The sequence below is a fragment of the Manacus candei genome, unplaced genomic scaffold, assembly GCF_025592945.1.
Source record: "Manacus candei isolate 608988 ecotype Guabito, Panama unplaced genomic scaffold, ASM2559294v1 h1tg000005l, whole genome shotgun sequence".
Lineage (NCBI taxonomy): Eukaryota > Metazoa > Chordata > Aves > Passeriformes > Pipridae > Manacus > Manacus candei.
The window spans coordinates 26747386-26771226 of record NW_026138053.1 but is presented as its reverse complement, the minus strand read 5'-3'; the positions used below and the strand labels follow the sequence as shown (position 1 = coordinate 26771226).

At 43.7% G+C, this 23841-nt stretch overlaps 1 protein-coding gene across 4 annotated transcripts; it reads right to left on the bottom strand.

The window, feature by feature from the left end:
* Nucleotides 1-58: 58 nt before the first annotated feature.
* On the bottom strand, nucleotides 59-23824 carry SWT1 (SWT1 RNA endoribonuclease homolog). 4 transcript variants are annotated; one of them, XM_051794039.1, is made up of 18 exons: nucleotides 23697-23824; nucleotides 22656-22730; nucleotides 19659-19717; nucleotides 18233-18950; nucleotides 17147-17218; nucleotides 16237-16366; nucleotides 16009-16110; nucleotides 14381-14569; nucleotides 13979-14072; nucleotides 12684-12814; nucleotides 11871-12022; nucleotides 10513-10651; nucleotides 9739-9884; nucleotides 9094-9296; nucleotides 8233-8361; nucleotides 3157-3223; nucleotides 2404-2468; nucleotides 59-1264 (listed from the first exon to the last, which is right to left on the bottom strand). In XM_051794039.1, exons 2-18 carry the CDS (start codon nucleotides 22719-22721, stop codon nucleotides 1159-1161), a joined length of 2568 nt encoding a protein of 855 aa, XP_051649999.1. In that variant the 5' UTR covers nucleotides 22722-22730; nucleotides 23697-23824; the 3' UTR covers nucleotides 59-1158. The 4 variants fall into 4 exon arrangements, with proteins under 4 accessions (XP_051649999.1, XP_051649980.1, XP_051649990.1 ...); XM_051794020.1 differs by having other exon boundaries at nucleotides 12681-12814; nucleotides 23697-23823; XM_051794030.1 differs by lacking the exon at nucleotides 23697-23824 and adding an exon at nucleotides 22931-23382 and having other exon boundaries at nucleotides 12681-12814.
* Nucleotides 23825-23841: the final 17 nt, after the last annotated feature.

The following is a 23841-nucleotide window of genomic DNA, read 5'->3' as shown; positions in this document are numbered from 1 at the left end:
GCTGAGCAATAGCCCTTGTGTGGGACTGGGAGATCTCCTGCTTCCAAGGCAGAGCCACTCAAGAATTAACCACCGTTTATTTTAACAATAAATTACATCTGTACAATCGAGGTTTTACAAATACATCCAGAAGTTAATATCAAAATAGACCCTTTAGAACTTTGCCAGTCGTCTCTCGTCGCTGTACAAATGCACACACAGAAGAGGTAGCGTTAGAAAGGCCTTGGAAAATGGCTTTTGGAAAGTTTCACAGGCTTAAAGCAGTTCTGGAAAGCAACCAGCAGTGCAGGGAGAGATGGCACCTGCAGAGCAGGGTGACCAGTTCTCCTTGGCAGGAGGAGGCGGCAAGAGAAGGATGAGGAGTTTCCCAAAGAGCACTGCCAGCAGGTTTCCACTGTATGAAGGTTAAGCAGGCATTTTAACAAAGGAAAAACATCCCTTTCCTCTGTGAAGGGCTCCAGGACAAACACACCTGCAGCAGGGAGGGGGTTCTGCTCTGTCTTTAAAAACAATGAGCATCCATCTGTCCCCGTTGTCCCTCCTCAGTCGTTCATTCCCAGCCTTGTCCTCGGCCCCTTTCCATCCTCCAGAGCCCCCCACGGGACACAACAGACTCTTATCTCCCCTGTCACTTCTAAAATACCAGCAAAACAAACAGAGCGTTTCCTATGGGCTCATTAACAGCACTCAGAGCAGCCCAGCCCTGCTCTGCATCCCAACGCAGCCGTGGTTTTCCTGGGTATCCATGGATATCCAGCCGGGACCCTCCTTGGAGACAGAGCATTCCATTTCAGCAGAAATTCGACATTTAATGTCCACAGGTAACCAGGTTCTTTTTCCTTCAACTCCAACACAAACCAGCACCGTAGAGAACAAAGAAGGCGGGTTTTTGGCTCCTCCAGCACCTCCCTCTCCTCCCCTGGGGAGTCAGGGTTCACCTGGGCCAGGCCAAGGCAGGGCTGAGCCCCCCGGCTCCGGGTCACAGCCCTGGGATGTCCCAGCCCGGGGGGTGTCCCAGCCCAGGGGTGTCCCAGCCCAGGGATGTCCCAGCCCAGGGATGTCCCAGCCCGGGGGATCTCCCAGCCTGGGGGGTGTCCCAGCCCGGGGGGTGTCCCAGCCCAGGGGTGTCCCAGCCCGGGGATGTCCCAGCCCCCGGAGTCACAGCCAGCCCCTGCTCTCGGCCTCCCTGTGCGCCGACACCTGGCACTGCTCCAGGGTCTGCTCCAGCTGTGCCAGCTGGCAGCAACCAACTTCCAGCCTTTCCCTAGGGAAGAGACAACAGTTAGGGCACAGTGGACCCATCGCACAGACGGGAATCTTTCCAAATATTCCCTGAAAAGTTTTCAAGAAGGAAATCTCCATAAAGCTCAACAAGCAGCAGTGACTTTTATATAAATGCCTTAAAACAGCCACCCTGCAATTGCAGTGGGCAGAGCTCTGCTCCCTTTCCCTGGGTCAGGGGAAGGTGGAGGAATCAGTCACATCCTCCAGCTTTCTGGACACATTGGGGATTCTGGAAGGTTCCATTCAAACCATCTTTCATATTTGCATACACTGTATTTACACCCAAAACAAGTCTCTTGCCTACACTCATTTATGATTTACACCTTTCCCTCAAAAGAGGGATCCAAACCTGATCATATGTAAACATTCCATAACTTTGGTTTCCAAGAGATTATTTCTCAAAAGACCATTTAAAAGCTGCTCCTCAAAAAAAGAGGAAAATACCCATCCCTGAGTTCCACAAGTGCAGCCTGAGCCAGACCAGCCTCCCAAGTACTTCTGTTCTCTACTCTGCTGAGCACAAATTTCCACCCCCTCTTCTCCTTCTGCCTGTGTTGATGCAGGTCTAGAGCCAACAGCCAGAACTGGTTTTTTCACTTGGATTGACTTCTAATCCATCCATGTGGTGTTTGACCAGTGCCCACCAAAGCCACTGTCACTGCCCTCCTCAGCTGGACAGGGGAGGACAATGTCACAGAAGGACAGGAGAGACTCACCAGTCACCACTGTGACTCGGGAAAATCACCTGGATGAGTTCCCAATGGAATCACAGCAGGAGAAAGAGAAATCAACCCAAATCTCCAAACTGCTCCCTTCTTCCTGGGCCCAACCTCACCCCTGATTCCCTGCTCCCGATTCCCTCCCCTCCCGGTGCTGCAGGGGGATGGGAATGGGGGTTGTGGTGTCTCTGCTGCTCCTCCCTCCTCAGGAAATAAAACAAAAAAAACCCAATCCCCACTCATTCTCCCCCTGCCCCTCCTACAAAGGGGGTTTTGGATTTGCCCACGTGATTTCTCTCAGGGGACCTTGGTTAATCCATGATAAAAGGCACGTTCAATCCATGCTAATCCCTGTCCAAACGCTGCCTCAACCCCCCCGTGTGGTCAGGCACTGCCTTACCTGTACAACTCCTGGGAAACACACCCATAAAGCTCCTCAGCAGTGAATTTCAGACTGTTATTCACCTAAAACAAAGGAGGAATATAGTAATTTATCAAGTACCACATCTCCAAGATATCTGTACCTGTGTATATAGATATGTACAGCTGGTATCACATACAGGTAATGTATTACCTAACAGCTCTCAGGGTGAGAGAGTACATTAAAGAAGTCATCCTATGTACTATAAAATCAAATATTACAAACTCCAGCTTCATTTTCTAACCATTTCTGTGTAAACCTGAAAGACCTTAAATAACTCTTCCTCCTCTCCTAATTTACCCAGTAGTTATGTGTATATACATATACACACCCCCCTCAAATGAAGATAGATCACATCAATGCAAAAAATACATGTACAGGTCCCAAGCCTAAATATATTTTCCTGTATAGTAGAGCACTGAAAGCCTCTGAAATATGGAATACACTAAATAGAAACATATTCTACTGCAAACACTCATTTCAAGGCTTTTTACTCTCAACAGAGACTCGTTCACACCAAATAAGTGCTCAGAAAGTCACAAAAAAAACTGGGAGAAATCTGAGTACATTTGGCAGGTGCCAACCAAAAATGTATCTTTATGTTTCAACACCTAATAAATAAGGGCAAATAAACAAAATAGAAATGGAAACAGAGTGATGAGACACAACCTCAGAGCTCCTGGAAATAACAAGTGTGAGGGAAGTGACCGAATACTCCAGAAAACATCCTACCTCGTGTCTTCTGAGGAAGTTATAGAGGGTCCAAATATCTTGGAAACTGCTTGTTGGGCTCAAAATTCTGAAAGATAAACGTTTGGGGTTTTTTTTAAAGCAAGTGTAAAAGGATTCTGTGAAAGGGTTAAAAAAATAGTCAGAAATGCTTCAAGGGGGAAAAAAAATCTAATTATTTTCTTTAAACAAAAAAGAAATTATGAACTTTGAAGAATTTTTCCTTTGCCTCCTCTAAAAGAATTAAAGAGCTTATTATTTCTGTGAGGACCTTCTCCAGAGGCCTTTCCTCATTACAAATGCAATCCATGTTTCTCGTGGGCGATTCCTCCCCGAGGAGGGAAGAAACCCAGCAATAATTAGAAGCCTTTTGTTGCCCATCAGCAAAGTCCTGCTGGATTCATGTGGAGCCACAGCAGAGCCACACAGGACACCCACCCAGCTTTCCCCCAGCAGCTCCAGCTTTAACTCCTTCCCTTCAAACTCCCATTCCCTTCCCACTTTTCCTACTTCTGCTAATAATTCCCACCCAGTACTGCCCAGGGACTGTGGGGTGTGGCAGCTGAAGGGATGTGGCTTTAGGAAGAACCTCAGGGGACAGCCTTTCCCAACTCTGATCCAATAAGGAACTGGGTTTTCTCCCCAAATTAATTATCCTTCTCTGCTTGAGCAGCTACAATTCAGTTCCAGCTCAGTGGAACTTCATTTGCATTCCCCAGGAAAAGCAGGACCCTCCTAAATGCTGCAAAATGTACCTCAAATCCACATGGAAACACACAGAACACTTGATATATACTACGAAATGCTGACAAAATTCTGCCTCTGAAGTTTTAAATAGGTAAATAATCATTAGGATAATGACCAAGTTTGGAAAAAAAAAACCCCTTTCTGAGAAGTTCCATTTACTTTCCCATGGGAAAGTGCCCAAATTCTCCCCTCCCTCCCTTTGCAAGCTGTAAGCCTTTATAAGTGAATTAATTAGGAACTGAAAAACTGGAAAACTAAAGGCATAAGTTGAAAATCCAGTTAAAAGACACTGTACTTGAAGCAGGCTGGGAGCTCATGACACAGCACAGGATTTACTGAACTAGGAACTTCAGTGCTTATTTCCATCATGATTTTACATAGGAATTATCACCAAAAGTTCCCTGCAAGCTCCCAGACCTCAGGTGGGTGGACAAACCCACTGTGCCTCTGGTTCTTTGGGAAAAAAACCCCAAAATAAAATGTGTAAATAACCATCCACTGCTTCTCTGTCTAAACTCTGTTTCAAAAGCAGAGGGTGCAAATCCTCTTTTTTTTTTCCTTTTTTTGCCTTTCTGTCAGCACAGCCAAACCAAACTACAACAGCCCAGAGGATGAAATTCAACTGTAATGAATCCAAGTCACGCTCTCAGCAGGGGTTGGCAAGGAGGGGTGACACAGAAGCTGCACTGCCACTAAAATGCAATTTATTGATCAACCTAAAGACTCCAGAGTGGTTCTACAGTTTCCTGGAAATATTCAGCATGTGAGGCAGAGAATGTTATGGACACAACAAGTGCCTGTGGATACCTGCTCCAAAAGGGAGGTTAAATGTTGTTCTGGGGCCAGAAGGGACAAAGGAGAGAGTCACTCTTGATGCTTTTATCTCATAAGCAACAGAGCTTCCCAAACCACTCCAGATGTTCCTCCCCTGTCCTTCATCTGATGCCAAACTCATGCACAAAGTGTAAGGGATTGGAAGAGATGGACAGGAGAGAGTTCAGGATGTGGTTCCTCACTCCTGCCAACACATTTGGGAAAAAGTAAAACCTCTCTGAAAGAATCAGCAAATGAACTTCTCAAACAGAAAGGGGAACCTGGCGGGAAATTCAGGGATTTTTCCCAGGGCAAAGCTTCCCTTTCTTCCTGACACAGATCCCTGCCCTGGCAGCCTGAGGGAAGGACAATTCCCTCCCTGGACACCAAGAAAAAGAAATCTCGATTCCTTTGATGAAAACAGTTTCTGTCCCTCTGCAGAACTGCAGAACTGAGTTAAACTGCAGAACCACTGCTAAAGGATTTAATGCCAACGTTCAGTGAGCACTTCTGAGACAGGAACATCCCCCCCTGCACTGCTGAGATCTTCAAAAATTACACTTCTGATTTACAAATGTTCCTGGAGCCCTTGTCTAAGCCAGTGTTTTCCAAACCATTGGGAGTGGGAGAGAAATTCCATTTAGATAAAATATTAGAGAGCAGAATTCAGGTTCCTTCCTGCAGTGAGCAGGGCAAATATTTTTTACAGCTGATACTACATTAGTATAAATATTTATGAGGATTGTATCTAAGAGGACGTGAGGGATTTTAAAGCTGGCACAGGAACAAAACAATTATTTCTTAGCCAACAGATGGAAAAAAAAATCCAACTAGAAATAAGTGTATCAATTCACCAAAGGCTGAATTTTCTTTCTTTTCTAAGAACAAGGATTTATCTCAATGGAACTTGGCAGGAAACATAGAGACATGTAAAATTTCCCTATAAACCTTGGAATCAGATCTAATCAGCCAAGGGAAAATGTCAACTATTTTAAAGATTTCATTTAAGAGACCTTAAATTAGGTCCCTTAATTAACTGCTTCCAAATAATACCCAACTCAAACACAAATATAAACACTCAGAAATACTATTTAAAAACGTGTCATGGTCTCACAATTTTACCTGACTTAAATTTCAGAGTTTAATAATCTTTGCTCATGATTAGTAATGACATATAGTTGCTAACCATAGAATTATTGTCTCAGTTTTAGAGCTGAAGCACTGTCAGACATTTCTGGCACGCAGAATTTTGCAATTTAAATCCCATTCTGCTCCCAGTGCTGTCAGAGGAAGAAGCCAAGATAAAATTAAAAATGTCCAAAGAAGAAAAGGGTAAGATATAAAAAGCTGTTAATTTGACAACTTCCATCAAGCAGCCTTTTTGGTTGTTTTTTTTAACATCTGTATCTGTCCTTACCATGTTCTGCTCATCAAGCCTGAGCAGCTGGAGCAGTGCCACCAGTGGAGTCTTTTTTTCTGACTAAGGGCATCTCACACACATTTATCTCAACAAGTGTCATTGTGCTTTTCTAATTGTTTCCAACGCTCTCTGAAAATGTAAACTTTTAATGCAGCTGAACTTTCAGGATAATTTCATTGTCAGACTTCCAAACTTTCACAAGGTGTCTCCCACTCTTTGTTCTGGGCAGCAAGGACCCAAAGGGAACACAGAAACCATTAGCATTTTAGCACTAAAAGCTCCAAATATTCAAACTGGAGATTCTGCACTAGTTTTTCTCCAGGGCCTCCTTTTCTGCTACCATATAATTTAACTATAAGTCACCAAAAGGTACTTTTTCAGAAATCAAGGACAGAAATCAAGTTTTAGAGCAAAATGGAAGTGAGAAGGTTCTCACCTTCCAGTGGAAGGTGTCCCTGCCCAGGGCAGGTGGTGGAACGAGAGGAGCTTTAAGGTCCCCTTCCCACCCAAACCAGTCTGGGATTCCAGGAAGACTTCACAACTTTTGCTTTAATTCCTATATAAATGTACAAGGAGTCCTAAATCTGGTTTCTGACTCTTTGGAAGCCCCACTCAGAAGTCTCCAGGTCCCTTAAACCCCTGCACTCCAGGCCAGAGCAGCAGAGCCCTGGGTGCAGATTCTCCCCATTTTTTGCTCCACGATGCCACCTACTGCAAACCTGCACATCCTTTCCAAAGGGAAACCTCCAGGAACACTCTCCATTCCAAGGAATCATCCTGTGCACTTCAGGTTTCACTGTTACACAGCTCTCCCATAAGGGGGAAGGTGGGAGGTGAGGAGCTTTCACTAAAATGTAACATTTTGCACCTCTGTAAGGCAGAAACAACCATCCCCAAGCACCATAATCCCAGGAAATCTCAGCCACCGTGGCTATAAATTGATACCATAGCATTTGCTGCAAAAACTTTGGAATTGGAATGAAAAAAGCAAAGTTTAGCAGTAACCTGCTTAATTAGAACAATTTTCTTAGAGAAAGAAACCCACTAGCAATAAAATGAACCTGTTGGCACCAAGTTGCTCCAGCTCATGTTTCTACCAATATTTTTCTGTCTCTACTTTCATAATACTCAGATCATTTCTCTTTGAAAGACGATTCTTTGAATGGATTTATACTACACTGCTGTAAAAAAAAGGAGTAAGATTACCCAGGAAATTCCTTATTCCTCCTGAAACGTCAATTTTATTATTCTGCTCTCTTGGAAAAATGGGGGAGGACTGGCCTCACACTGACAGAGCAGTTTTAGATGGGATATTAGGAAGGAATTGTTCCCTGGGAGGGTGGGGAGGCCCTGGCACAGGTTGCCCAGAGAAGCTGTGGCTGCCCCTGGATCCCTGGAAGTGTCCAAGGCCAGGTTGGACGGGGCTTGGAGCACCCTGGGCTGGTGGAAGGTGTCCCTGCCCATGGCAGGGGGTGGATGAGTTTTAAGGTCCCTTCCCACCCAAACCATGCTGGAATTCTGTGATTCTACGAAGGCAGAGGGAATATGATCCTTCCTAAATGGAGAGTGCAGCTGCTGCTCATTGTCAGGGCTGGGACACCGGTTCTGACTCCTGAAGAACACTGTGGAATTGGGAACAAAGCCCCAAAGTGTTGTGTCCTTCCCACACTGGAGATTTGCCCCATTCCATGGGGCCTTGGCAAGCCAATGCTCTGAATTATTCAAAGCTGTTGCTTTGATTATTCAAAGCTGCTGCTGCTGATTAATAGATCAGAGCTGATGTATTAATCATGTCCCAGCTCCAGTTACCCTCGGAGCAGAACTGACCTGCTTGGCATCAAACATGGAAAAACAAATCCCAGGGCTCTCCTCCCTCAGAAGAGAAAATTCCCTGCAAGAGATCTCAATGTCTGCAACAGTTTCATGTTCTTTGGCTACCAAGAGATGGTTCTATGTAGCCTTGACACCAAGATTTCCACTGGGAATCACATAACTAAGCATACAGAGCTCAAGTGTGGTTTGGTATTGAAATATTTCAGTGACTTTTAGGGACTTCAAGTGACTGTTACTCACTTTTCTGCCCCAGATGGAATGCTCACCTACTAATTCCTTCCTGGATATCCTTCACAGCTGCCAACAGCTTCTGCAGGCCTAAAAAAGCTTCCTCAAATGAAGACTTTGCAGCCATAGTCACTGCACTGGGGTCCAACTTCTGGAATATTTCAATACTAAAATTAAAAAGAAACAAAGAAGAGACAGAGGAAAGCAGTTAATAAAAATCCTCAGAGTGCAGAGAAACTCAGTATCTGTTGTGTGCATTATATTTGGTCTACTAAAAAACTAGATCAAATATAAACTTATACTAAACCCATGTTGTGTAAAACAGTCTCAGAACAAAATAACCAAACTAAAAGCAATGGTAAAACACCCAGATGGAAAAGGGGTTCATTTCCTGCAATTCTGAGTTTCCATGAGAAAGGAAATTCATCCCTAAACTCTGCAGTTGGATTTTATTCAGTGAAGGATTTTGCTTCACAAGAAAACGTTTTCTATTTCAAACTGATTAAAGGTTAAAAATAAGGTAAAGAATTTCATACACCTCCACTGGATTTGGAAAGAAATAACCACAAGAAATCTTGGAGCTTGAATGCCTCTTTTCATGGATAAATATGAGATTTCCATGAATGTCTCACATTTCTGGGGTTTTCAACAACATTTTCCAAGGCAATTTATTTCAGTTGCTGCCCACAATAGAGCAGCAGAAGGACATAATTTGCATGCTCCCAACTTCTTTGTGTGACAGGTTGTGTGATTTTTTGTGGGGTTTTTGGGTTTGATTTTGATTAATTATCAATAGATTTTATTCTAAAATAGTGGGGGGAAAAAAGCTCAATTTTTAAGTGTGCTTGTTTGAAAATTATTTAGGGTTCTGTCGAAGTTCTGAGCTCCTTTAGCTTTACCTGTACAGGTTCATTGTGTTCCAAACACCCTCAAGGACCGACCAGATTTCCTGGTGCCTGCTTTCCTGAGCCACATGAAAGCTTGGATGTAACTCTTTCTCTTCAGGGTTTGGCAGATTGGGTGTCGTGGCTTCCATTTTTTCAGCATTTTCTGAAAGAACCATGATGTCTTCTGATAAATGCTGCTCACTGTCTGCCCTCACCTTATAAAACAGTTCAGCAAACAAATCATGAATGTATTTGGTTTCTGACTTCAGAAAACTAGAACACTTCTACACACCAAGAGCAGTAGTGAGGGACTCATAGTGTGGGATTCCTTCTCCAGAAGGAGAAACAGCAATTTAATCTTTAAGGCCCATCAGCTACAAATGCAACAGAGAGCTAAGACAAAATAATGTTTCTCAGTCACCCTCCCAATACTAACACAAATACTGGGGGGAAAAAGGAGCCTCCCAAATATCTACAGATAGTCACCACGTGAAAATTAAAGTTAAAGTTGGGGTCTGTTCACTCTGAAAAGATACCAGCGACAACATTTCCTGCAAAACTTAGTGGAAATGGTGGGAATAATTAAGAAACCTAAGCCAGGTTTGTAATATAACCATGGAACAAGTTGAGGTGAACAAGCACTGGAGCTCCTCTCACCTCTGCCAGCCTCTCCCACAGCTTGGTCAGTGCAGTGTAAGCCTGGGGCAGGACACCGTTGTAGTCCGACCTGGAGCTGAAAGCATGGAGTAATTTTTTGGATTCCAGGAGCAAGACACGCACTGTTGAGGAGTCAAATGGTTTATCTGATATTTAGACAGCAATATAAGAGGAAAAAAAATAAATGTTAGGAGTTATCAGTCCTGGCAGGCACATTTAATACTCAAATATCCCAAGAGAGGCAGAACCACAGAATGGCCTGAGCTGGGAGGGACCCTCAAGGACCATCCAGTCCAACCCCTGGCCCTGCACAGACACCCCAACAATCCCCCCCTGTCCCTCAGAGCGTTGTCCAAACCCTCCTGGAGCTCTGGCAGCCTTGGGGCTGTGCCCACTGCCCTGGGGAGCCTGGGCAGTGCCAACCACCCTCTGGGGGAGTTTAACAGGAACATCTGATAAAATCAGATCTTAAAAGACATCTTTAAACAAGTCAAAGGTTTGTGGGGGGTTTTTTGTTGGCTTTTTTTGAAAACAAACCTCCCTGTCCTCATGTGCCACATCAAGTGTCCTTTGCTACTCCGTAATTTCTTTGGCAATAGATCATTTGTAGATTATTTGCCCACATAACACGAGGGCAAAGGAGGGAAAAGGATAATTTGCTTTTTCAAAATAGTTCAGAGACTTTGGCAACCATTAATACACACTGTCTGTAACTATAACCAGAACAGTGAGGCTTTTTACAAGTTTACAATTAACATTCTCCAGGATTTTTACCTGTACAAAGGTGTTTAGAGAGACACTCAACAGTTGAAAGTAAACCCCTTGGCACCACATAACCAAAAACAGCCATCCAGTGTTTTTTATAACACTTCAGCAGGTTTACTAATGTCCATGGTGGCTTCAGATACAGGATCTGAAAGAGAACACATTATAAATTCAAAGGTTGCTTTTCATTTACACCTATTCCTGTGCATTCCACAACTGCTCCACTGTCTCTGTTCTGCCCTAATGGATGATTTGTGATTGCTGAAGTAGAGTTTCAGTGATTCCTCAAAAATAAGGCTTTATTCACATGTAACGAGTTTATCTATTAAATAAAGATTTGATTCAGCAGCATGGGTTGAACAGTGATGCTCATGTACAATGTACAATCACTCCCATAATTTTTGGTTCCTCTTTCCTCTAAAACAAAATCCAAATGCTCCTGGGTTATCTCAAAGTGATCTAATGTGTTACTTGTGCACAAAAGCCAGAACAACAATAAATATGCCTTTGGTTTTCTAGTATTGCTAAAAAATAAAAATAAAAATTGCTGACTGCATACACATGAAGTAACATGTATGTATTGCAAAAAATTGAAATTTATGAGTATCAAGTGAAACCAGAGTTTGAAGAGATGTCAACAGAAATGAACTAAGTTAAACAGAAGTGACCAAAAGCTTAACTGTCATCCCATGACTTTCTGGGGTTTTTTTTAAAGCCACAGAGGCTTATCTGCAAGAAATTTAAACTTGTAATTAACCCCCACCAGCTATGAAATGGAATCTAAACCAAAGTATGGACAATTTATAGTGCCTGGTCCTTGGGTACAATTTCTGTTTAAAATACTTTTGAAAGGGTGTTTGGAGGTTCTCATTAACACCCTTGTAATTCTGTATCTGCACTGTAATCAACTGAGCTGTGGAGCAATTTTATCCACAAGGTATCTAAAAACATCTGTTGTGGTGGGGAAGAAATGCCTGCAAGAAGAGCCCCAGGATTACACAGGATGTGATGGAATGATTTCTTGCAGGACATAATTACAATGCAGTGATTTACCCAGACTAGAAAAGCTGAAATAAATAGAATTTTAATGCAACTAATAAAAAGTATTCTGAAAATTCACACTGAGCAGCCAGAATCTCTGCCACTGCATTATTAAAATTCTGTTAAAATACTGCACAGTCATTACTGGTCAAATAGAACAACCTCGTTATAAATGAAATATTAGAAATGAACCCTGAGTTGTCCACTGGCAGTGAACTGGATAACTGAGCTGTTTGGCTTAGCACAGGTATTACTATCATTAAAATATTATGGACATTTAAACTTCTTCATACTTGAAACATCAAGGAAGATGATATAAAACCCACCTCCATCCACAGGTTTCCGAATGCAAGTTTCATTTCAGTCTCCAAAATACAAGACAAAGCTTCTCCTAAGTTCTTCTCAAGGTCTGGAAGCACATTTGGGAACTGAGCAGTAAACCCAGCATCACCTCCTTGTGTCTTCTCAAATTCTGTATCTGCCAAACCAGTGATGTAAAAGGTATTTATTGCAACTGTTTCTGTATCTAATTTGTGTTGATAGCACACAGAGAACTGATCCCCATAAATACAGCCTGCATTTTATATTTATATAAATACAATAAATTTTGTATTTATATATTTATCTATATGTGTTTATAAAGCAGATGGGCTACACCTAAACAGGTTTCAAGTATTTCTAGTTATATCCACTTGTACTGGGGGCATTTTTAATTATGAGCTACTAACCCCAGAGCATTACTAATTTGTGATATTACTCCACACTTCCTTTTTCCTTAAATAACTCAGATTATGTACAGCCAGTGGGGTTATCACCAAGTTTAAGACAATCGCTCCTTAACATTGCAAATTTTGACAAAATGAAGAACCTCTTCCAGTCCTAAAAGGTTCAGGGTAATTTTTAAATGACTCTAAACACAGGAAATTCGTGCTCTGTTTTTTTCTATAAAACAAAAATACATCATATTTGAATTTCCTAGAACTCTGAGACAGATGCTTGAATAAAGGTCTCAAACTTTCAGAAAACCATGTACCTTTGAAAACAACAAATGTGCCCCAAACAAAAAGTATTCCTAAGGATTCAAAGCACAGGAAAATTGAAATTAGAGTAGGAACTGTTACATCCAACAAACTCACCACGTTTTGGCTGCTGTTCCCCACAGCTCTGGGGCCTGTTCACGTTCACATTCTGCAGAGCAGTGACCAAATCAGCTTTGCAGAATGCCTTGACCTCACTCACAATGGCTTTATTACATAAATTTTTGTCATCCCTAGGAGAAGAGAGAATGAACTGCTGACATAAAAGTAATAAAAGCAACACACATCTGGAAAACTTGCTTTGTGAACTTCATTATGTATGACTTTTTTTTCCTCAAGCAATTAGAAGCAGATCAGAAAATTAAACTAGAAAATTAAGGAAAGCATCTTTTCTGAAAAGAAATTAGAAACATACTGAAAAGTGTTTCAGGCTCTAGGTTTGCTTTAAGAAAACAACAGCTATAAATACTGCAGCGATGATGCCTGGTTTCTATGATCTTAAAGCAAACAAGGCAATAAGACAGCAATCTCATTTGATTGCTACAGTTAATTCTCATTTTTGAGACCCTTTTTAACTGTTCTACTGTCCAAATCACTATCCCAGATGCTGCCCTGAGGTTCTGCTCCAGCAGAACTACTCCAAAGACACAGGACAAAGTTGGATTCAGCGCTTTCTCAAAAATTCCTATTGCTTATATGGAGAGAAGATAAGGGGATTTTTGGATGAAAAGCACTTCTGAAGTCACTTCTTGTTCTTCACTCAAAGGAACCTAAAATGACCACCAATACTGTGACTGAAATGGTATTTTCAGCAGCCACTCCTGTGGACCTAAACAAACTAACTGGTGCCCAGTGTCTGAGCCCCACGGACTGGAACCAGGCAGGAAGTGGTTCCAGCAGAGACCAGAGCAAGTTGTTACAGCACAGCCAAGGAACACCAGCCCTTGAAAAACAGCTTCACCTGCTCCTAGCAAATGAAAATCAACACTCAGAAGTCAGCTGTTATCTTCACAAAACAGGAACAGCAGCAGCAAATCCATGTCCAGCTTCCCCCTCAGATTAACCCTGTGTTTGCTGGGAACAGTGATAAAGTATCTCAATCATTAATACAAATATTTTTTTCTATTTTGTAACTTCAGTAATATATATGAGAAACCAGGCTAAAATCTGAGAAAGCTATACTTTAACAAGTTTTAAAATTGAATATTGAGTAAACTTAATTCTGCTTCAGGCCTGACATGAAGGTGGTTACATCTACAGTCTCCATGGTTTATGATATCCCTCTACTCTAAGCTTTTCAGGGGGTGATTGCCCTTCAAAGAGCTCTACTGCACAACAGCTCTTCATTTTGCAAGCAGTGCCTGTGGCATGAGACCCAAGGCCAGGCAGGGACTCACGTGCAGAGGATGACAACAGCCTGAGGGAAGAGGCTCTGGTACTGGAGGCAGCACTGCAGGACACGGTCGTCGTTGTTCTCATCACTCAGCCCGTCTGCAAAAAGGCAGGGCAAGAAATATTTCACTGCAGCCAGGGTATTGCTTGTACATCTAATTACCCCCCAGACAAGGAGAGAGAAGTGTAAAGTGAAACTGAGAAACCCCTGAGCAAACCACACTGAACACGGCACTGACACTAATCAGGGATTTGCACAGCACAGCCCTGGTTATGCTCTGAAGGCTGCTGGTACCTATTAGCTAATTGTAATTAGCAAACTGCACAGTGAAGACACTATTAAAGGTTCCTGCTAGGTGAACTCCAAGGATGAAGCACCCCACACCAAGTGACTGCACATATATTACATATTTTTTGAGAAGCCAGCTGCATGGACTGTCCCCACAGCCTGGAATCCTGGCTTTTGAGACACTTGTAGATGAACTGGACTGCAGGGATAGCTTTGTCCCGGACATGCTGCAACATCTTCCCCTTCTTCAAGTTGTCCAGCTCTTGTAGGACGACCCAGGGAATTATTAAAGCAAGTCTGTCAACACCTGGAAGGAAAAAAACAAACCACAACCAATAAACGATATTTTGAAGAGCCACACAAACTACTACAGAGAACTTTTAATTCAAACATCATATTTTTGCAAGTTCACACTGCTCTTTGTGCCAGTAGTTATCACATTCCTTGCTCAAGAGAATCTGGCATTTAAAAAAGAACTGAAATGGCCAAGGTCCCTCTTTCCAACCCAACCTCAAACTGGCACTACACTGATTACATGGAAAAATGACAATATTAGGCAAACAAAAGGAAGACACAATTTTAATCAACAGAACACTCTGACAACAGTGTGTAGCAATATTATAAAATACATTTGCAGCAATTACCTTTTCACACACTTGCTGTAAGATGTTATAGCAAGGTGACACAGCAGCTGAAATAACAGGCTGCAAACACCTGGATGACCACAACAGTCACTGTGCCAAAACAAGCATCCCAACAAGGAGCCATGGCTTGTTCCAGTTGCCAACCAGCATTCCTAAGCCAGGAATAAGAGTATGGATATTGCACCAAGGGTTTATTTGTCTGTAAGTATGGCCTGAACTTGGTCCACTCACAACAAACACTTCAACTGTTTTCTGTCTCATTCACATTATGAGATGCAATTTTGAGAAAATACATTAATAACCATCTGCTTTGTAATAAATGGTCAGGAATCTGTGGCCTTCTCAATGTGCAGGACCAGAAACTGGGAGCTGCAATGTTCTAAAGAGGCAACCCAGTGTAGGCAAGGCAACACCATTCCCAAAATGGGAAGAGAAATACGGTCTGACACTCTCCTGAAAATTACTGAGGAGTAAAGTTATGATTAAAGCCACTTTCCAAGTGGTTGGAATGAGTGTATTCATGAGCTGAATCGAAGCACCCTAAACATTCTGCTGGATTCCAAATATGCTTCCAAGAACTGACATGCCCAACCCTAAACCTGCTAACATTAAGTCACCAAAACCTTCCCGACATATTAGAGCCAAATGTTAAACCCAGAACCTGCTTCCTGAATTCCTGAAAACTGCTCAGTTCTGTGACCTTTACCAAACAGAAACACAGCACTGACTCACAGCTTACCAGACTTCAAATGTTCTTAGATTTCTAGGACAAGAAATTCCAAAAGGAGCAGAAAACACAATTATCACTAGTTATGGCTGAAATGCTTGCATTATGTTCTTAGAAAGGGTAAGACTTATTTAGCTCCAAGAATTCAAGCATGTTCCTGGGAATGTCTGCCATGATTCCCTGCAGGGAGGTAGGGATAAGCACAGTACTTCCATAGCTGGACTTCCCATGAGAGGCAGCTTGTTTGGGCTCACAGAACCAGCCTTCTGCCTCTGCAGGAAATCTGCTGCCCTTTGAAGGAGCCCAGCTTTGGTTTTCTCCAGACAGCTCCAAGTTCTTACAACATCTGTTTTTTCTTACAATGGATTCACATACCTGGTATATCCTCAGACTTCAGGGATCTGACAAACTCAAGGTGACTAATCATGATGTTTGTGTCAATCACCACCAGAATGTTCAGACCAGAAGTAAAAGCCTCTGGGGGAAGAGAAAAAAGAGAAAACAAAGCAGCAGTGAAATAATCAGTTGTGTACTCCCTATTCAGACCATCAGCCAACTGTAATTACCAGTTGCAAGCAGAGAGCAAAGAGCACCACGACATACCAGCAGAAACATTTAAATCCTGTTCTGGAAGATCAATGTCCATGCTTGTGAGCTCTCCACAAGCCTGGACTACAGACAGTGCCATCCTCTTCTCCACACGGGCAACGTGCAAGTCTTCAGCTATCTGCATCTACAGGGAAAACATGGGCATGGATGCAATCCACTGGAAGGAATCACTTCATAATTGTCCCCCCCCAAAGATCCTTTTGCATTAATGCTGTTAAAACTGGCTCAAAATGATGTATGAAAAACAGTAACTTGGTACAGGAAATGTAAAGCCATGAGAACTTCTGCTCCACTGGAGGCATCGAAAATATGGCCTGGAAAGAAGATTTAGGACCTTTCTAGCTGGTACCCAAAAACTTTGCTCCATTTTTTGCTAGATAAACTGCGAGTTTCCTCACAGGCACTTGTTAAAAACAAAGTCTTTCTCCCAGCTAAAAAGTTAGAGGATGGAAAATGAGACAGCTGGATAATGTGAGCAACTATGAGGGCCCCTTGCAGATAACAACAGAAAGACAACCTTTATCTCAAAAAGTTTCTGATTAACAAACTTTAGCAAGTTTGTTTAGCATTTAAAATAAATGCTCCACGTTTTTGAAGGGCAGATCATAAGCCAACAATGCCAAATACTAGGAAAGGTCATGGAATTGTCCAGCTACACAACCTCAGTGCCTTTGCTTTTTAATACAACTCAGAAGTGTTAAATTAATAAAGCATTACCAACCTCTTGGTCTGTTACTGGGTTCTGACTGTCCTGAAGGGCTGGAAAGCCTTCAAAGTTCTGCAGGAAGGATTAAAAAAACCCTCCCAACACCACAAAACATCAAGGAAGACTGAGGAGCAAGTGATCCCCATGTCAGGAGTTCCAGGATAGAGCTGTACAGTGTTAAACAGGTCCATCACTCACCTGTTGGACAGGCATAGGCTTTCTGACCTCACCTTCCTGGTAGGACTCAGATGTGCACAGGCTCCCCAAATTCTAAAAACAAGTGAGAATAAAAGTACAACATGTATCAGACTTCTACAGTTGTTTTTAAATAACACTGAATAGTCCCAAGTGAACTGAATAGGGAACACCAATTCTATGGTTTTTAGCATCTACAGTATCATTTCAGCAGAGCTTAGAAGGATGGCTCTCATTTAAATAAATAACAGTGGATTACAAAGCAAATTCCACCTGAACATTAAACCCCCACTTTTTGGGGGTCGAAGGTGCTGGAACAGGCTGCCCAGAGAGGTTGTGGAGTCTCCATCCTTTGTCCTGGGCAACCTGCTCTGGCTGATCCTGCTCGAGCACAGGGGCTGGACTAGAGGATCTCCAGAGGGGCCCTCCAACTTCAGTGATTCCATGATTTTGCAAGGAATTACTATCTCTGCATACACACAAAAGGCTCACACTACCATACCATGCACTGAAATCCTCAAAAATTCTGGGCATGTTACACAAGAACAACAACAAAGAGAACCACCCCGTGCTCCAGATCTAGCTTGTGTTTGGCTCTGCACCTCAGCTTGAACTCAGAAATGAACCCCTCACAGCCAAACGGGAAGTTCTGCAGGAAAAGTACCAATTTAACCCCAGATCCACAGCAAGCTTTCCTGGCATCACTCTGCCAGCAAGTCTGGCAGCAAGTTTTCATTGCTTCGAGTCCATTCATTTAAAAAATGATACAACCATGTCAACTCAGAAACAAACTCCTGTTGATTTATACCTAAATGGAAGTATTCCACACCCTCAGCAGCAGAGCAAAGCTGTGAAAGCATCTGCAGACACAGCCCAAACATGCAAGACCTTTACTCTTCTGCTCTGTTTAACCATTTAGCAAGGAACACGTTATCAAGGTTTACACTGGGATGACAAAAACCCCCCTGGTGAAGCCATGAAACCTGGCTGAATTCTGGAAGGAGACAGTCTGAGTATGGAAAACTCTGCCACTTGGAAACCAGCCCGAAATATCTACCTGCAGAATACAAAGAACTGGGTTCTCTTTACCTGCTTAAAACATATTTCTGTGGCTTCAAAGTCCCTTTCTTCAGTCCCTGAAGGTCCAGAAGGTTCAGGAGAACCAGCATCGTGCTTTCTGCGCTTACGGGAGTCCCATCGTGGCGGTGTCTCGGCTGAAGAGTCTGTTGCTCTGTGTTTACTCACGTGCCTCTTCTTCACAGGAAACTCCTTATATTCTTCTTCCTCCTCCTCTTCCCAAAGGCCAGACAGTACATCCGACTCCTTAGTGACAGTCCTCACGGAGGTGCCGGGTGGCTTCTTTGGAATTCTGCCATCTTCACCGCGCTTCTTTGAGCCGTCCGCCCTTTTCCGTGGCACATCGGACACAGATGACTTAAACTTCTCTATCATGGCTTGTTCTGCTTTTAACTTGAGCTTGCAGAGTTCAGCTTTCTCTCTCTTTTTCTTCAGGGCCTTCTCCCTCTGAAGTTCAAAGGTGTACCAGAGCCTTTTCTCTGTTCCCTCCAAGCGACTCCGTTCCTTGCTCGCAGTCACTGCGTCAGGAGTGCGGGTGCTTTTTCCGTGTTTAATTTCTTTGGGTTTAAATTGGATAATGACTTTCTTTTGCTTTTCAGGTCTAACTGAAGAATTGTCTGGGGTTTTGCTTCTATTTGGAGATTTTCCTTGGGATCTTTCATCAGCATCATGAGAAACACTAGAACCTCGGTGTCGCTTCTTCTCTTGCCCATCTTTCTCTGGTTTGGACCTACAGACACATCACGAAAAAATCAATGTAATTTAGCCCAGTTAACACAAAACAGCAACAAAAAAGGCACCTACATTTGATTTAGGCAGTTAGAGCTAAGTATTTGTGAGCATCAGTTTGGTCTGCTCTTAAATATGAACTTGCAGCACCATTTGTCCTTTAAAACAGTTTAACACAGCATTTTTTGGATTTACATTTCTCCACTGTACAGTTACTTCAGCTTCAAAAAAAATGGAGAAAAAGCCTTTTCTGCATTTGGTATCTGTCAGTTTGAGAGACACCCTACAAGGCTGAGTTTCTTCTTATCACACAGATAAGTTTTAACAGCAGTTTAATGATAAAGGAGGTGTGTCACCCTGAAAGGTCAGTTTGGTCACCCAGTGTCAAAACCCACACAGCTTTTAAACTGTTTGTCCTGCACTGACTGGAGAACTTGGAAAAGGAACAACTGATGGGAATAAAGTAACATTCTACAGAAAGCAGGAGTGATAGAAGAAAGTTTCCTAGTCGGTTTTCCTAAGAGTAAAGAAAATACTCAGTAATTATTATTTACTTTACACTAGCTTTAAAATGCCCAAAGAAAGACTAGTTAAAATACTGTGTTTTATTTGATGAAAAGGTTGAAAAAGTTCTTCAATTCAGCATTGAAAAAGTCTGTGATTGTTACATTTTTAAGTAGTTCCATTTAATGGTAGGGCAAGAATTTACCTCTGGAGTTCTGTCTCTCCTTTCATAGTGTGCTTATAAGATCTTGTGTCCTCAGAGGTCTGAAAGAAAAAAAAAAATCGTGGGCTTATAGAGGGAACTGCAGTTAAAATAAAACACACTTTCATAAGATGGTGCCACAATTGAGTGGTTTGGCTACTTAAGGAAACTGTCAAAGGGTGCAAAGGACGTGGATGCAATGATAAGGGTGCAAAGGGGTTTAGCAGCATTTAATTATTGAGTACTTTAACATTTACCAAGTGATTCAACAGGGTTCAGTACAACAATGACTTAACTATAGATGTGAGATAGCAACATCCATCCTGTGATCAACTCCCAGGTCAGAAGATGTGTCCCACACCTACTGCCATGTGTGTGAAGGTACTGTCCAAATTTCCACAATTCAGTGACATTCATCAAATCCTTTTGTTTCCCAGCTGCCAAGGGATGCACCTTGAGGAGTGTGGAGATGTGTGGGGATATCAGCCCACACCTCCTCATCAGTGAGGGTCCCTGAGGATTCAGGAATGCCAACAGATATCCTGCTCTGAGGACCACTGTTTGTAGGGTCACAAGGCCCCTGACTTTGTTCATCACCAATTTCCCCTCCTGGCCATATCCCAAGTCCGTAAGTCCTGGGCTCTTTCCCGCAGCACAGTAACAATGGGACTGTTCCACTCGGGCTGCAATCCCCAGCGGTGCCGTTCCGCCCGGACGGCGATCCAGGTCAATGGTTTACCGAGGCTCCGAAGGATAACGGCTCATCCTTTGTTCCCCACCTTGGCTGGGATGTTCCTGGTTGTTCCCACCTGTACCACCCAGCAGCTCCTGGCAGGATCAGGGAGCACCTCCCGGCCCAGCTGGTGCAGTCAGGGAACACTTCACCGCTCAGCGGGTCCGTCAAGGCTTATCAGGAGCTTCCAAGGTGTTTCCAGCAGGGCCAAGGGATGGGGGGATGCACCACCACAGAGGAACAGCATGAAAATGGGGTCACACAGGCCTGGTTAAGGGTACAAACAGTCCTCAAACAAAGAACTTGGACACTCCTTGTCTAGGAAGCAGCAGTATCACTGCTTGCTGTGTCCATGTTGCATCCATGTCGCGGAATAACAGGAAGGCAGCTCTGAGCAGGGCAGAGCAGCAGCTCTGGGAGAGAGGGGAGAGCAGCAGAAGGACAGACTCTGGATAACTCTGCCCCACATGGTAGTTAGTTTTATATACCTTTGTGTTATATGACTCAGTTTTCCCCAAACTACAGCAGAGTGTAGGAAGTTACAACAGGGAATGGTAACATATGGATTACTTGGGATAAGGAAGCTCCAGACAGTTCATCCTTTTACAAATAATTCACTCCTTCAACACTTGTGGTGTGCTGACTCAGTGAGGCCATTAGGTCACTGCTGCAGAGATTTTTCCTACCTAGACAGGCCTTAGCTGGTTTGCTTCCACACTGGAAAGCACTCCACTCAGAAATCAAAGGCTTGCAGAAAGCAGTGGAGTCCTAAATTAAGGCAATTTTGAGAACTTCTGCCTTGGTTGGTTGGTTCTGGAGCTGTAGGATCAGTGTCAGCAATGCAAGAGAAAAAAGAGAATGACAGACAATTCCAAAGCCCCCTCAGGTCATGTCCATATCCCCAGGGTGTGTCCCCCACTGGCTGGAAGGCAGGGAAGGGTCTCCCTTGGGGCAGGTGGAGCTCACGATGCTGGTGGGACAACTCCTGGTGACATCCAACCCACTTTGCCAGCAGCTCAGGTGCTAATTTCTCTCTTCAAGGACTAGTCACCAGCTTTCATGGTATTTTTAATATTTCTTTTCAACCCATCTCTTCCTTTTCTTAAAAGTCTCTTGTTAACTCTCTGATTTTCACTTAATTTGGTCATCACAAGCAAGTTTTCTTACTGTTCCTTTCCTCAGTTTGGGGTGTAAGACACCTCTAATCCATCCTGTGATCACACTGGAGAACTCTTGCACTATTAGAGGTTTACTCATCCTTTTGCTACTAAATAGTTTGGCTTCTCACTGTTGCTTTTGTTGGTCAATATCTGCATAAAGCAATATTTAATGCTGCCTCAAACTGAAATCAGGCAACACTTTGTATTCTTCAAATTAGTAGAGGCATCAGCAATGGCAATAAGGAGGAAGCAGGGAGTTTTAAGCCAAGTGCTTACCCTTTGTATTACAGAAGTGAAAAAAAACCCAACAAAACACCTAAGTTAATGTTAAAACACAAATTGAATAATACTAAGGAATTCAGGAGAAAAAAAACTCAGCTACAAATATTTGGCTTTGAACAACATTTTCTATAAGATTAAAAAGTTTCTAATATGAATAACTGAGTTTATAAGGTCATAATACCACGCTCATTTATTAACGCTGCCAAAAAAATTTTGATAAGACAGTTAAAAGCTCTCTTATTTCAAATACCCCTTGCAAGGGGAAAAAAGAAGATTGCAAGAAATGACCAGAAAGATGATCACCCCTGTAGCATCTGCATTTTACAAGTGATTCAGTGAAAGCTCACTCACTAGATACAAGTAGATACCAGGATATGCTGAGAGTTTTGGTCATTAATTTATGTCTCAGTGCTTAGAAGGAAATATTTGAGAGTCGCTCGTGAAAATGCTGCAAAAAGTACAACCTGTGGTTCATCAGAAAATAAAAGTGTATTATCCAAGATACAGAACAACCCTAGAAAACAGCAGTGCTTTCGGTAACAGTTCTAAGCTCAACTTTCCTCAGCCAGGAAGATACACAAAAATAAAAAAGCTTCTTGTTTTGTGACAACTACACTACTCACAGCCCTGGAGAAAAACCTAAGTTATATACATAAACACAAACATAAGTTATCTGACCAACTCGACCCTCCTGCTGCTCTTTATGACCTCCTGTTTAAATTGGATTCATCCTTCTATCACAAAGCTACTAAACAATTCATGCTTTTCTTTTGAACACAGGGGATTGAATTAAGATAGTAACAGTAATAATATTTTGGTTCCTACTTTGTCATCCCCGCCATCCAAAGAGTCTTCCTTTTCAGTTAATTTCTTCAGTTTCTTTTTAGACATCTTCAAATCCTAAGAAAAGAGAGTGCTGCCATTATTATTTGTGTCAAGTTCTGAGTTCCAGCTAACATAAAAATAAATTGTAACTGCACAGAGAAAAAAATATTCAAATACTCCTCTTTTGTTTTCTCATTACAGAGCCACAGCAGATCTCGACAGGGTTGACTATTCACATCTAAGGGAACTTCAGAGCAGAAAGGGATGGTAATTACCCACCCAGGTGCTCCAGAAACATCGATTTTGTACCAGCAGAGACAAACATCCTTTAACCTTCAGTCGCATGACCAAGTTTTAAGCCCCTCAGACACGGGCAGGGGCTGCGCAGGGAGCTGGCGGAGTCGCCGTGCCCGGGGTGCTCAGGGAAAGCCCGGCCGTGGCACTCGGGGCTCCGGGCTCCTTCTGACAAGGTGGGCATCGGGCACAGGGCGGACTCGATGCTCTCAGGGGTCTCTTCCAACGCAACCGATTCTGCGAGGCAGTTCCAACCGTGCAACTCTCGCCTTCGCTCCATCCCCCGGGCCGGAGGTACTGCCGTGACACCTCACGACAGCCACGCCACCCTCGACACAAACGAGCGCACTCGAACCAGGCGCTCCCGAGGGCTGTAAAAGGCTTCAGCAGGAGGCGATTCCCAGAGCCCAGAGCCGGGCAGGGAGCCCCGGGAGCGGCCCCGCCCTGAGGGGGGACAGGCACGGGGCTCTGAGGGGGGACAGGCACGGGGCTCTGAGGGGGGACAGGCACGGGGCTCTGAGGGGGGACAGGCACGGGGCTCTGAGGGGGACAGGCACAGGGCTCTGAGGGAGCCGGTCCAGGGGGGCTCGGGACGGCAGATCCCGCCTCGCCCCCCGCGTGGGGCTGAGCCCGGGGGCCCTCACGGCACCTCGGGCACTGACAGCACACCCTCCCTTCCTATTTCCTTCCTATTTCCCTTTCCTTCCTCGCCCCTCCCCACAGGGCACCCGTACGGCGCCGCCTCACCCGGCTCGGACGCTCCTCCCGCGGCGGCTCCGTGTGGCCGGCGGGGCGGAGGCGGTGGCTGTGGCTGTGCCGGGCGCGGGTCCGTCCCTGCCCCAACCGCCCCCGTCCTGCCGGGCGCGGGTCCCCCCGAGCCCCGCCGCGGCTC